Here is a 14,122-nt window from a genome sequence, read left to right as displayed (position 1 = left end):
CCTTTAACAGCTTAAAAGTCGTCTGTTCCAAGGCTGGGGATATGGCTTCGTGGTAGGATGTGCTAGGTCCTGAGTTAGAGCCCCAGAACAGTGGCAAAAATAAATAAATAAATAAATAAAAATTCATCTATCCCAAACTTCCACCCAATACAAGAATCCCTTTTGCGTCATTTTAACAAATAATTACCCAACTTCCACTTGAACACTTCCAGTGATACTCTGGAATTCACTCTCTTCACTTTTTAGAGTTCTGATAGCCAAAATGCTTTACTGAACTAAATTTCAACTTTAATTATCATCCATTCATCTTACATGTAGGTTATGAAGTAAAGTCTATCGTATGAAAAATATTTAAAAGAAACGAAGACAGCGATCGCCTATTCCCTTCTTCAGATTAAATGTTTCCGGTTCCTTTCCTTGTTCTCTTTCCAACTTTCCGCCTGGACAAAGCCAACCTTGTAACCGCTCGAGTGGCGCCAGGTAGCGCAGCCCGAACAGCGCCTCCAGGAACCTCAGAAGAGGTCGGCTGGGCGTAGGGATTTGAAGGGTGGCGCCAGAACGCGCGCTCCAATTTGAATGAGGCATGAGCGGAAGCGGGCCCAGAGCGCTGGCCAATAGACGGGTGTACTCGTCTCCAGGGAATTGATGCGAACCAATCACAATCCTTACAGGGCAGGAGGCGGAGTCACGCCAACAGCCCGGGCTCACGCAGGCGCGGATTCCCAGTTCCTACTAGATACCTGCGCTGCTGCGCTGTGAAGTGAGGTTGCACAGGTAAGCAAGTTTTCCGGCCCGCACCCGAGAGAACGTACCCAGAGGAGCTCTAATGACTGAGGCAGGAGGATCACAAGTTCGAGGCCAGTCTCAGCTTAGTCTTGGGGGAAGATGTCTTGTTTTAGCTTAACATGGGCGTTTTCCTCTCCACTGAAGGGAAAAATCAGAAAAGCCAATGGTGAGCGGAAGTTCTAAGTATTTTCGCAGTGAACTTGGGTGGAAGCTTTTCCAGGGATACCAGGGAGAAATTTGCCAGGGTGAAAAAGACGTAAGTGCCCTGTACTCGCCGCAGGGTATGAGCAGGCCGTTATTTTTACATCTCAGGTTTTGTTCATTAATTATTAAACGTCCTACAGGTTTGGATACAAGAAAAATCTTTTTTTAAAGACTAGGGACCTGTCCTAAAGAATCCGTCCTGATGAGAAGAAGCTATCAGAGATGCATTTGAGTGGTGTATAGGGTTGGGATGCATTACTGTAGAGGAGGGAGAATTTGGTGTGTACTGATCTGTAGGTGTGACCGAGAATGATATGGGCATTATGTCTGTGTGGCTAAAGCATAAATGCAAGGGAAGTAGTTTCTAAATATGAAGCTAAAAATATGGGTTGAAGCTAGATTGTGAAGAACCTTAACACCCAGAAAATATGCAGCAATTGATGGCTTTCGAGCCAAGGAGTGGCACATACCGATTTGTTGATATAGTGAGACTGGAGTCTAGTTCCTTTTTTTGAAAGAAATGTCTTACCTGTTCTCACTCTTTTCTAATCCCCTTACCTACCTTTCCAATGTGTTCTCTTTTTATGTAAAGGTATAAAAGTTATACTTCAGGATAATGGTTTCATTGTAACTAATTCCCAGTATATGCTTAACGACAAAGTTGTAAGGTTCTGTGTATCAAAGTTAAGGTTAATTATCTAGTGAAGTAATTGCTCCAAGAGATGATGTTCTTAAAGGTGTAGCCAGAAGGACTGTAGTAGCTTAGTGGTAGAGCATTTACTTAGCAAGCAAAGGGCCCTTGGGTTCAATCCCTAGCATCAAAACAAAACCAGCATAGCTAAGTAAATTTGGAAATACACAACGTATATGAAAGAGGTGTAATATAATTGATTCTACTATTAATTCACCCATAATATTAGTCTATTTAGATATTTAAATATTTCTGAAAGAGTGTGTTAATTGTGGAGAAGCACCTTGCCCCTCCCCTCTTTAAAAAAAAAAAAAAAGGAATGTGGGATGTATTGGCACATGCCTGTAGTTCTAGTGACAGAGGCAGGAGGATCACAAGTTCAAGGCCAGCCTCAGCTTAGTGAGGGCCTGTCTCAAAAAAAAAGGGCTGGGGTTGTAGCTCAGTGGCAGAATGCCCCTGGGTTATCCCCCCATGTACACCCCACTACCCCATCCAAAAAAAGAGACAACCAAAGAACTAAAATTAGTCTTTGGGACAGGATTCAGCAGTGTCTTAAGCAGACAATACACAAATTTAGTCTCCTTTGAACATGTCTCCCTATGTTTAAGATGGATGCATCAAAGTTGATGATTATCATAAATTAAAACTGTCTAGTAATCCTATCAAGTTATTCTTTGATTATAATTAGAAAGTAAAAATAACTTAGGGAGAGAATTGTGGAAATAAAGTTTTTACTGGGGTTTTTACAAATTAATTGGCTTTCTGATTAGTTTAAGGCTGTGTGAGTAAGTTAGCATGAATTAGTGTATCTAGGCCCCTTTGAATATAGGTTTACTGCTCAGAATCAGATCCTAAAATGTGATGACCATCTGAGGACTAATGTGACCATTTAAGCACTTGCTTTAAAAGGAGACCAATTTATTTGCATAGTTATTAAAAATAAATCCTGGGCTGGGGTTGTGGTTCATTGGTGGAGCAAGTCCCTAGCATGTACGAGGCCCTGGGTTCAATCCTCAGCATCATCTAAAAATAAATAAAATAAAGGTATTGTGTCCAACTAAAACTAAAAATTAAATATTAAAAAAAGTTGGAGCTGAGGTTGTGGCTCAGAGGTAGCCCGCTTGCCTAATATGTGTGACGCACTAGGTTCGATTCTCAGCACCATATACAAATAAATAAAAAATAAAGGTCCATCAAAAACTAAAAAATATTTTTTTAAAAAAAGTTAAATAAATCCTACCAGCTGGGCGCAGTGGCACCCGCCTATAATCCCAGTGGCTCAGGAGGCTGAGGCCAAAGGATCGTGAGTTCAAAGCCAGCCTCAGCAAAAATGAGGCGCTAAGCAACTCAGTGAGACCCTGTCTCTAAAAAAAATTAAAAATAGGGCTGGGGACATGGCTCAGTGGTCGAGTGCCCCTGAATTCAATCCTCAGCACCCCTATTTTTACTGAAGTTCATCTCAAAAAAAATTTTATTTATGAATACTCAGTTCATGGGAATACTCAATGAAATACTTTTACATGTCACTTTTTTCTGTATCTACATAAAGAATATGTGGTGTTATTCTCAGATCTAAGCATTAGAGAAATTCAGTGTTTCAAACTTTAGTAATGCTAAACTTATATTTTCTTGTAAAGAGTTTTCCTTCATTCTTTTTTTTAAGTTTTTATTTGTTCTTTTTAGTTATACATGACAATAGAATGTATTTTGATATATCATACATACGTGGAGTATAACTTTCCATTATCATGGTTGTACATAATGTGGAGTTACACTGGTCATGTATTCATATATGGACATAAGAAAGTTATGTCTCATTCATTCTACTGTCATGAGCCTTCCTTTGTGAGATTATATATATATATATATTTAGTTGTAGATGGACACAATACCTTTATTTTATTTATTTATGTGGTGCTGAGGATCGAACCTAATGCCTCATACGTGCTAAGCAAGTGCTTTACCATTGAGTCCCAGCCCAGCCTCATATTCTTAAACTTTCCTACACATTTCCATCACTGTAACATTGATGATCAGGCTTTTATTTGTGATAACTTTTTATCATATTTATTGATAAAATAATTGACATACAATAAGCTGAATATATTGTGTACAATTTGGTAGGTTTTTGACTTAAATACACATTTGAGAAAATATTACCACAATCAAGATAATGAACATGTCTATTACTTCCAAAAATTTCTTAGTAATCCCTTCTAGCCATCCCTTCCATTATCCCTCCCTTTCTAAGCAAACACTTACTTAGAATAGAACTGGAGATTATGTGCTCTTTTTGTCTGTCTACTACTTGCACTCAGCATGATTATTTTTGACATTCATGCCTATTGTATCAGTAGTTTGTCCTTTTAAAAAAGTGTTGCATTTTAGAGTTATCCCACTATTCATTTTTCCATTTTTCTATTGATGGATATTGGGGTTGTTTCCATTTTTTTAACTTTATTGAGATATTCACATACCATATAAGTCTCATTTAAATAAATATGTGATTCAGTGGGTTTTAGTGTGTCTTATGGTTGTGCAATCATTGCTATGATCCATTTTCCATCACCCTCAAAAGAAATACTGCCCATTAGCAGCTGCTCCCTATCTTCTTTTCCCCATCCCTTGACAACCACTCATCAAATTTCTGTCTCTAACATATTACCTATTCTAGACATTTCACATAAATGGAATTGTACAAGGCTGTATATGATATTTAGTGACTTCTTTCACTTAGCATAGTATTTTCAAGGCTGTTCTGTGGCATGTACGGGTGCTTTGTTTTTCTATTGCTGAATAATATTCCACAGTGTGGTCATATCGTATTTGTTTATCCATTCTTCAAATTATGTATATTTGTATTGTTTTCATTTGTCAACCGCTACAAATAGTGTTGCTATTTGCATTAGTGTATGGATTTTATGGACATATAATTTCAGTTCTCTTGGGTATGTGCCAAGGAGTGGATGCAGGGTCATAGGTAACTATGTAAACATTTTGTGGAACTGGCAGACTGTTTGCCAAAGCAACTACCTCATTTCACATTCCCTTGAGCAACACATGAGGGTTCTAATTTCTTCATATCCTCATCAACACTTAGATATAATCTGGTTTTCTTCATTATAGACATTCTAGTGGTTGTGAAGTGATATTTCACTGTGGTTTTGATTTGTATTTCCCTAATGATTAATGATGTTGGAATCTTTTCATGTGCTGTTGGGGATTTGTATATTTTTGAAGGAATGTCTATTTAAATCCTTTGCCTATTTTTTTTTAATTGGGTTGTCTTTTTTCAGTGAGTTATTTATATATTTTAGATGCAAAAAAGTCCCTTATCTGGTATATAATGATTTATTAATATGTTTTTTTTTCCTTTCTGTTGTCTTATCACTTCATGGTTTAATTTTAATGAAGTCAAATTTTATCAGGTTTTCTGTGTGTATGCTCTTGGTATCTTATGTATAAAAAAACTTTGCCTAACCCAAGACTACAAAGATATACTCTTATTTTCATTATTATTCCATTTATCTCTTTAATTTTTACCAGATACAGAATTCTAAATCTGCTTTTCTTTCTATACTTCAAAGATGTTGCTCCACTGTCTTCTGGCATGCATTGTTTCTGAGGCATCTGTTGCCTTTATATTTTTGTTCCTTTGAACATAATATGTCTTCTTTCCTCATACTGCTTTTACATTTTCTTTTTATCACTATTTAGTTCTTGTTGTTGCAATTTGGTTAGAATGTGTTTTGTTTTCTTTGTGCTTCTTAGTAATTCTTTGAGCATCTTGAATCTGCAAGTTTATACTTTCAGTCAAGTTTGTGAATTTCTTGGCTATTATTTCTTCAAATATCTATCCTCCATCCTCTTTCTGGGACTCCATTGGCATGTGAATTAGGTTATTTGATGTTGTCTTATGGTTTCCAGATACCCTGTTCAATTTTTGACAGTTCTTTTTCCTTGTTTGGTGTGTAGAAGTTTGGGTCTTTTTCTTCCATGTTTCTCCTTAGCATGCCTGCTCTATTTCTTGAAGATATGGAATATATTAATATAACTTTTTTTAAAATTTTAATTTGTGATATAACTGTTTTAAAATCCTTATTTTTATCACTATTCATCTAGGTCATGTCTTTTTTTCCTCTGACTGCTCTAAGACTATTCTTTTTGCAACACGTTCTCACTGTATTACTCAGGCTGGTCTCAAATGAGCCTCATGCCTCAGACTCCTTGAATAGCTGGGATTGCAGATTATTATTATAATCCCTTCTAGCCATCCCTTCCAGCGAACATTTTCTTTTTTATCTTTGCTTTTTTTTAACAGTTTAATTATGACATGCATAGAGTGGTTTTCTTTGTATTTCTCTCTCTTGAATATCTTACTTAGAAGTTCTTCACCCAATAGTTTTCTTCAGACTTTTGACTGTCTCATTGGGTTTAAAAAAAAAAAAAAAAAAAGAATTAAAATACAAACTAGTATGAGTGGAGAGTTCATTTATTCCAAGGTCCTTGTATTGCTTGGAGAAGAGTTGGTACTAGTAAATGATATACTTTTAATTTAAAGTTGCTGAGGGGGTAACTTCTACTGGATTCAGTAATTCAGGTGTGTGTGTGTGTGTGTGTGTTTTGTACTTGATGTACATTTTATATAAAAAAGAAACTGTTGTAGGGTACCACAAGGCAGATTTACAAACAATCTTAAGTTGCAGAAAAACAAGAAAGTAACTTTCTATGTGATCCTAATAAAGGTACTCTTTCCTTGATCCTAAGAAAATCATATATTTTTAGAAGTTAAAGCTATTAAGTTTTCAGAAGTGCAAAATACATTCAGAAAAAAGAAATCTCTATACTTAAGGGAAAAGTTCTGTTTTTCATTTTCTCTCTTTCTTTCTTTCTTTTTTTTAAGAACCCGCTATATTTTTAGTTGTAGATGGACACAATACCTTTATTTTATTTATTTATTTTTATGTGGTGCTGAGGATTGAACCCAGTGCCTCACACGTGCTAGGCAAGCACTCTACCACTGAGCCACAATTTTTTGTTCTTGGCATAAATTTTCATTCTTTGCAAGGGAACCAAACTTCCTGAACCCCTTTCAGTGTTATCCAAAACTTGAACTATTTCTGGATATCAAAAATCTGTTCACAAATGGGCTATGCAATTCGATCATCCTTTTGACTTGATACTTTTCTTTGTCAAAATTAAATGATACAGCATTAGTTTCTCTTCTGTAGACATCGTCTGTAACACCAGCTTCTACGTCTACGAAATATTTGTAGCCAAGCCAGAGGTGGAACTACTCTTCTGTAAAACCCAGAAGGAAGAACTATCTGAATGTCTTTTCACAAAGGCCTTCTCCGTAGTGTACTGGATAATCCTAAGCACTGTGTAGATCCTGGTGCACAGCCCTCGTGGGCCCCCTTGTCACATCAGGGCCTCAAGCCGCCCTTCTGGTAGGCCGTGACTGCTTACTAGAGGAGACGGTGTGTGTCTTTTTAAAGCAGGGCATTGCAGAGCAAGGATGCCAGGGAAGGAGAGAACAGAGTTTCCAGAAAGACCAAGAACAGATTGAGCCCTGCAGCAAGAAACACTCTAGGCTCTAACCTCTAGCTTTTCAACTTTAGACTTTGATAAGTTAAATGTGTATGTTCAAATCTATGTGATGATTTTTAAAAGTAGACCAAAAACTTTCAAGACAATAGAGAAAAACCAAAAGAAGAAAAAAAAAACCTTATAATTTCAGATATATACAAAAGGCACATCATAAGCCTAAAGATACAGAAAAATAGAAAATGAAACAATAGGAAATGGTGTCTCAGGCAAATATCATCTAGAAGAAAGCTGAGATAGCTTTAATATGAAATATACTTTAAGGACAAATCATTACTAGAGAAGAGAACATTCTCTAAAAATGATAAAAACTAAAATTTGCTATAAATATGTAACAATTTTAAACTTGTATGTCTCTAATAGCCTAACCTAAATATTTAAGGCAAAATTTGACAAAACTACCAGGAGAAATTACATTTACCATCGTAGTGCTTTATCAGTTAAACATCAGACTCAATAATTGATAAATCACAAGAGAAAAAAATCAGTACAGACATAAAAAACAAAAACACAGTTAAGCTTATCTAATGGCATAAATAGAATATTTCCTCAAATAACTTTGGTGTGTAGGTATTTTTAAGCATACACAGGACATTTGTGAATAGTGACTACATATTTAACAATAAAGCAAGACTCATCAAATTCAAAGGATATATATATATAAACTACACATTAGAAATCAATAACGTAACTAGGAAACCCCCACATTTGAAAATTAAACCCATTTCTAAATTAAAGAGGAAATTATATATGGGAAAGTAGAGAATATTGAGAATGGGAGAATATTCTACAGATCAAAATTTTGGTATTCAATGACAATTAGAAGGCAATGTATAGTCTTGTGTGTTTACATTTGAAATAAGAAAGACGAAAAATTAAACATAACCTAAGTTGGAAAAACTAAGAAAGTAGGATAGAAATAAGCAAAGTCAAAAGCTTTGCCTTGAAGGTTAGAAATCAGGCAAGAATAACAGCTATCAGCTCTTCTATTCTAGGTTGTGCTGGAAGTTACCATCAGAAGAGAAGACAGGAGAAGGGTAGAAGGGGAGAGAGAAACTGATTATGTGTGGATGATGTGATTGGCTGTTAGAATTACCCAACCCCCCCCACCCCTAAGTGGATTTAATATTAACATTATTAAGGTTTCAGTTAAAAATCAATTATATTTACATATACTAGCAAGAAATAGGTAGAAAATATTTTTTTGAAAAGATAAAAAATAAAATGCTTAGGAATATATCTAACATCAAATAAGACTTTACATAAAAATTATAAAATTTTTTATAATTTGCTTTTTTTAACAGTTTATAAAGATCCATGAGTAATTAAAACATTCCTAAAGAAAAAGCACAGGGTATATAAATTATAGTAAAACATCATGTTATGAACATCATGTTATACACCCTAAACATACACAAATCGTATTGGCCAATTATACCTCAATAAAGCTGGAAGCAATTTAAATAAATATGAAAATAAGCTATAGTAATTGAAACACTGGAATATTGGTCCAAAAATAATCTACTTAACCAATGCAACAAATTCAAGCAAGAGTCCCAAAATAGATCCACTTGTAGACAGAAATTTAATTTATGGTAATATCAGGGAAAAGAATGGACTTTTCCAGTCGATGGTGCTAGGACAATTGGTTATATATTTATTTGGTGAATATTTTTAAATTGGACCCCTACCTCTCACAATATAAAAATACCAATTCCTAGTGAATTAAAAAAAACTGAAGTGTGAAAAGTGAAATTATAACAAGATTTGAGGAATGTGTTGGAAAATATCTTTAAATTTGGTATGGAAAGGATTTTAAATTGATTTAAGTGTTTTGATCAAAGGGCACCTTAAAGTGGAAAAATAAACCATAACTAGGAGATATTTGTAATACCTATCAGATTATTACCATCCTGTGGCTGATCGGTTACCAGAGGGAGAACTAGAGGAAGAGAGTGAATGGATGTGTTATGGGATTCGTTTTAGATGAGAAAGACTTTGGACTTATTTGAATGTTAGGACTAAGAAGGAAAGATTGGCAGTACTAGGGAAAGGTGGACTAATTGATGGGGTGGGTTCCCTGAAGAACTGGGAAGATGTGGAATGTGGAATCCACATGGAGAGAACTTCAGGCAGCAGCTTGTGTCTGAGGATTGACAGTCATTCTTGCTCTCAGAGAGCTTAGATAGGCTTCCTCACGCTGCTAGTATTTGTCCAGGCCCTGCCTGGCCTCATGAGTTTATAATTATTAGAGGAAGCGTACATTAATTTAAAACCTTTAGTGGTTTTTTCATTTGTTTGGTGTTTTGTTTTATATGGGGGATTGAATCCAGAGGCATTTTACCACTGTCCTACACCCCCAGTCGTTTGTATTGTAAGACAAGGTCTTGCTAAGTTGCTGAAGCAGCTCTCAAACTTGCAATCCTACCTCGGCCTCCTGTTTATTTTAAACATTTATTTGCTTGAGTAGATGAAATGTTCACAAGAAGGAAGTAGAAAAAACTCAGACTCCCTTGTCAGAATAGAGATTAAGAGGAATCTGACGTTCACTAAACTAGAAAGTATGTGCTGAAAGTTCCAGTCACCTCTGCTAACTATTTCATGGTTGCTCTTTTTCCTCCCTCAGCACATCCCAACCAGCCTGTTTTGTGGAGCCGTGAGCTGTGTGGTTCCTTTTACTTGGGATCATGCAAAGAGCATCCCGACTGAAAAAAGAGCTGCACATGTTATCCACAGAGCCACCCCCAGGCATCACATGCTGGCAAGAAAAGGACCAGACGGACAACCTGCGAGCTCGTGGGTATCCCATCATGCCTATCATGAGGGTCATGGCCCCATTTGAAGATTGTGCTGAAATCAAACATTTGTGTGTTCTGAAGTAGGGAACAGTTATAAGGTCTAAGTGCCCTCCCATCTTTTTTTACTCATTTGTTTATTGTCCTAAAAGTTTTGCTTGGAATTTCTGGATTCTTTGAGTTTTTATTATACCTTTTGCTGATTTAAAATCAGAATTTTGGCATCAGCTCTAAAGCAGTATTTAGACCAAAGCTGGCCATTTCAAATATCTAGGAGGCCAGACGGGAAACATAAGTGATTAAAATATTGCTGTCCAAACAAAACAAATCTGTAGGTTGTATTTGGTCTGGTAGCCAGCATTTACAACTTCTGTTTTAGATCTTCTCTGTGTCCTTTGAGACCATCAACTTTTGGGGTACATCAACATTATGATGCATTGCAAAAGACTAAAGCCCTGAGAGAGAATTATTGTCCTGGACCTAGTTTTTTCTGTTAGGACCATACCCTTATTAAGTCCATATGGAATGATAATTCAAATCATCTGATTCCCTTTTTACCCTTTTCTTTGAAGAAATATTAGGTGGAGCCAATACACCTTATGAGAAAGGTGTTTTCAAGCTGGAAATCCTCGTTCCTGAGCGGTTAGTGCAAGTTTGGTTCTTAACCTATAAAGTAAAAGTTACTGGAAGATGGAACAATGTAGTATATAGAGCATTAAACGCAGGAGTAAAGCACCTGATTTTCTTTGTTTTTTTGGTGTTTGTTTTCTGTCGGTGCTGGGATTAAATCCATAGCTGTGCACATGCTAGGCAAGCATTCCACCACCAAGCTACACCCGCAACCCAAAGCACCTGGGTTTTAATTCTAGTCTTATCATGACTTAATACAATTAAGTTTTTTTGCTTGTTTGTTTTGTTTTTATCTCTCTGGAATTTAATTTCCTTGTCTAAAAGAATGGACTAAATCACAACTGAGCCTTCCCTCATCCCACCTCTGCACCTTTAAACCATGCTTTTATCATAACATAAAATTTATCATTTTAACCAATTTTTTTTGTTGTTGTTGTTTTGTACAAAAAAAAGTAAAGTGTCCCTGGATGAAAACCACGGGTACTTGACCACTGAGCTACATCCCCAACCCTTTTTATTTATTTGAGACAGGGTCTTGCTAAGTTGCTTAGGGTCTCACAAAATTGCAGAGGCTGGTCTAGAACTTCAGATCCTCCTAACTCAGGCTCCCAACTCACAGAGATTACAGGCATGGGCCACCACATCCAGCCATTTTAACCATTTTTTAAATATTCACATTGTTGTGCAACCATCACTAAATCTATATATAGAACTTTTTTATCTTCCCAAACTATATAACTCCCTGTCTTCCCTGCCCCCAGTTCCTGGCAACCACCATTCAACTTTCCATCTCAATATTAAGGTCCTTCTTAGTTAAAGTCTTCTTTAAGACTCGGATCAGTTAAGTTACAGTTGTACTTTTGTGCAGAATGAGGAAGGATGAAATGAATTCCTATCTATTTAAATGTAGACATTTAAAAGTTCATCCTGGCCAAACTTGATAAAGCCTGAGAGAATAGCTTAAGAATCATCATACATCAGTTCTGAAAATAGACTGGGAACTTTCCAAGATTTGTTTCTCACTAAAGAGACATAATACCAAATGCAACATATAAGTCTTAATTAGATCCCATTTTGAAAAAGCTAGCTATTAAAAAAAAAAAATTGGGACAGTTAAGGAAATCTGAATAGGAAGAGATATTATGGAATTATTTTTTTAAAGTTTTGTAGGTGTAATGGTGTTAGAGTTCTATAGGAGAATATCCTTATTCTTAAGAGATACATGCTGAAATATTGAGAAGGTAAAGTAGAGCTGGGAATGTAGTTCAGTGGTAGAGTGATCATATAGCATGTGCAAGGCCCCGGGTTCAATCCCCAGTGCTGAAAAAAAGGTGAAGTGGCTTGATTTAAGGTGGTGGGTATATGAATGTTTTCGATACTATTATTTCAACTTTTGACTATTCTTAAATTTTTATAATAAAAATTTTGGAAGAGAAAAGGTTTGCCTCATTTCAAATGCTGTCTTCCTGACATTTTTCTAATATCAGCATTACCTTTTATCTATTAGTGACCAGGGAAATACTTAAAACATAATAAAAACCATAGTAAAATAATGATTTCCTGTTCTATACATTGAAAGGTACCCGTTTGAACCTCCGCAGATTCGATTTTTGACTCCAATCTATCATCCAAACATTGATTCTGCTGGAAGGATTTGTCTAGATGTTCTCAAACTGCCACCAAAAGTGAGTGGTGTATAAAGATTAACTGAATAAAACTTGAATTGCAGTGTCACATTCTAATATAAAAGCAAGTGCTTATCTGTGTACAGGGTGCCTGGAGACCATCACTCAACATTGCAACTGTGTTGACCTCAATTCAGCTGCTCATGTCAGAACCCAACCCTGATGACCCACTGATGGCTGACATTGTAAGTAACTCATTTCCTCAGCAGCACATAGCCTACTCTCTCATAACTCTAATGATGCATACCATGCCAAATCTTTTTTTTTTTTCTTCTTTTTCCTCCATGAATTCTTTTGTCTCAGTCCTCAGAATTTAAATATAATAAGCCAGTCTTCCTCAAGAATGCCAGGGAGTGGACAGAGAAGCATGCAAGACCAAAACAAAAGGTATGATATTTGCTATTATTATCAGTTTGTTAAATGTGTGTATATATATATATATATATATATATATATATATATATATATATANTACATATATATATATATATATATCTATATATATATAAATAAATAATGTTTATTAGATTTGCCAAATTTATACTGTAGCAAGAATAGCTAGGTGATCTTTTTCTCCTATTGCAACCATCTAATAACTATTTAACAAAACAGCCTGGTAGCTAACCAGCAGTAAATTTTTCCTAATAGTTGTCATCTGCTGGCAACACTAGAGGGCAGGCAGCTTCTAGTTAATATATATATTATTTTTTTTGTATTCTAGGGGGTAGCAGGAATAGAAAGGGAGGTGACTTGGAAGGGTTTTTTTTTTTTCCTGAGTTATCTCTTTTAATACTGAGGAAGGACTATATTTATAGAAACTAGTTGCAGAAATAAGGAGGGTTTTAGGTTGAAGGGGAAATTTTTATATTTCTTATGGGACCATTCATGGAAGAAAGGAAAAGGAAAAACTTCCCTGATTTAAGTTGATAAAGTTTCCTCATTTAACAAAATACAAATTACAAGATTATAGAGCTTAGCACCTCCTGGTTTTTGCTGAGTTAGATACTTGAAATTGAGTAGAGTCGCAGTTATGTGTTATTTGTTAAAGGAAATAATTAAACAAAAATTTTAGGAAGATGCTTTCAGAGAAAATACCATATATACCATGCAATATATAAACCTTGTAACAAAATACCTGGAAATAATATTACAGAGATTCACTGTTTTTCTTTGGCATTTGTGTGAACTTTGTTGTATTTCCCTTTACCTCTCCTTTTTAGGCCACTGAGGAAGAGATGCTTGATAATTCAGCAGAGGGCAGTGAGTCTGAAGCCCACAACTCAACACAAAAAAGGAAGGCCAGGCAGCTAGTAGGCACAGAAAAGAAATTTTGCCCTGATGTTCAGGGAGTTTGTCCTGGTCCATCTTAGTTAATGTATTCTTTGACTAGATGGTCTAATTTGCTTACCTTTCCTAAATGTTTTTCTTTGTATTTGATGACATTGTAATTTTTGTATCCTATAAACGACCCTGTATATTTATGTGTTCTGCTCTGCTCTCGAGTGATTCTCTGTTTGTTTTATTTATCTTGCACATATGTATTTTGAAACCTTTTAAACCTGAAAAATAAATAATCATCTAATGTTGAGTATGTGTTTATCCTTCATGGGTATTTGAGAGTGGACTGGCCAGGGTGCTGTATAATCAGAATGTTAAAATATCTGTCCTTTCTATTGCCAACTTACCACCATTACTAGGGACACCGAATGTTTAATATAGAGGCG

The 14,122-nt window shown here is 35.7% G+C and overlaps 1 protein-coding gene across 2 annotated transcripts; it reads left to right on the top strand.

The window, feature by feature from the left end:
* The first annotated feature begins 673 nt into the window (after window positions 1-673).
* Window positions 674-13,986, top strand: Ube2t (ubiquitin conjugating enzyme E2 T). Of its 2 annotated transcripts, none has more exons than XM_015483843.2 (7): window positions 674-774; window positions 9,915-10,084; window positions 10,656-10,725; window positions 12,293-12,398; window positions 12,485-12,583; window positions 12,702-12,785; window positions 13,619-13,986. In XM_015483843.2, the coding sequence occupies exons 2-7, from the start codon at window positions 9,976-9,978 to the stop codon at window positions 13,766-13,768; spliced, it is 618 nt and encodes a 205-aa protein (XP_015339329.1). In that variant the 5' UTR covers window positions 674-774; window positions 9,915-9,975; the 3' UTR covers window positions 13,769-13,986. The 2 variants fall into 2 exon arrangements, with proteins under 2 accessions (XP_015339329.1, XP_048665651.1); XM_048809694.1 differs by lacking the exon at window positions 674-774 and adding an exon at window positions 6,860-7,131.
* The last annotated feature ends 136 nt before the right edge of the window (window positions 13,987-14,122 follow it).

The sequence above is a fragment of the Marmota marmota genome, unplaced genomic scaffold, assembly GCF_001458135.2.
Source record: "Marmota marmota marmota unplaced genomic scaffold, marMar, whole genome shotgun sequence".
In the NCBI taxonomy this organism is placed as follows: Eukaryota; Metazoa; Chordata; class Mammalia; order Rodentia; family Sciuridae; genus Marmota; species Marmota marmota.
The sequence above is the reverse complement of the archived record's forward strand: the minus strand, read 5'-3'. Positions and strand labels throughout refer to the sequence as shown.

What these genes read in the sequence shown, in the direction of transcription:
- Ube2t (XM_015483843.2), top strand. Translation starts at nt 9,976, where the DNA reads ATGCAAAGAGCATCCCGACTGAAAAAAGAGCTGCACATGTTATCCACA. An exon ending in GAAATCCTCGTTCCTGAGCG is followed by an intron (nt 10,726 to 12,292) that starts GTTAGTGCAAGT and finishes ATACATTGAAAG; the next exon opens with GTACCCGTTTGAACCTCCGC. An exon ending in TTCTCAAACTGCCACCAAAA is followed by an intron (nt 12,399 to 12,484) that starts GTGAGTGGTGTA and finishes ATCTGTGTACAG; the next exon opens with GGTGCCTGGAGACCATCACT.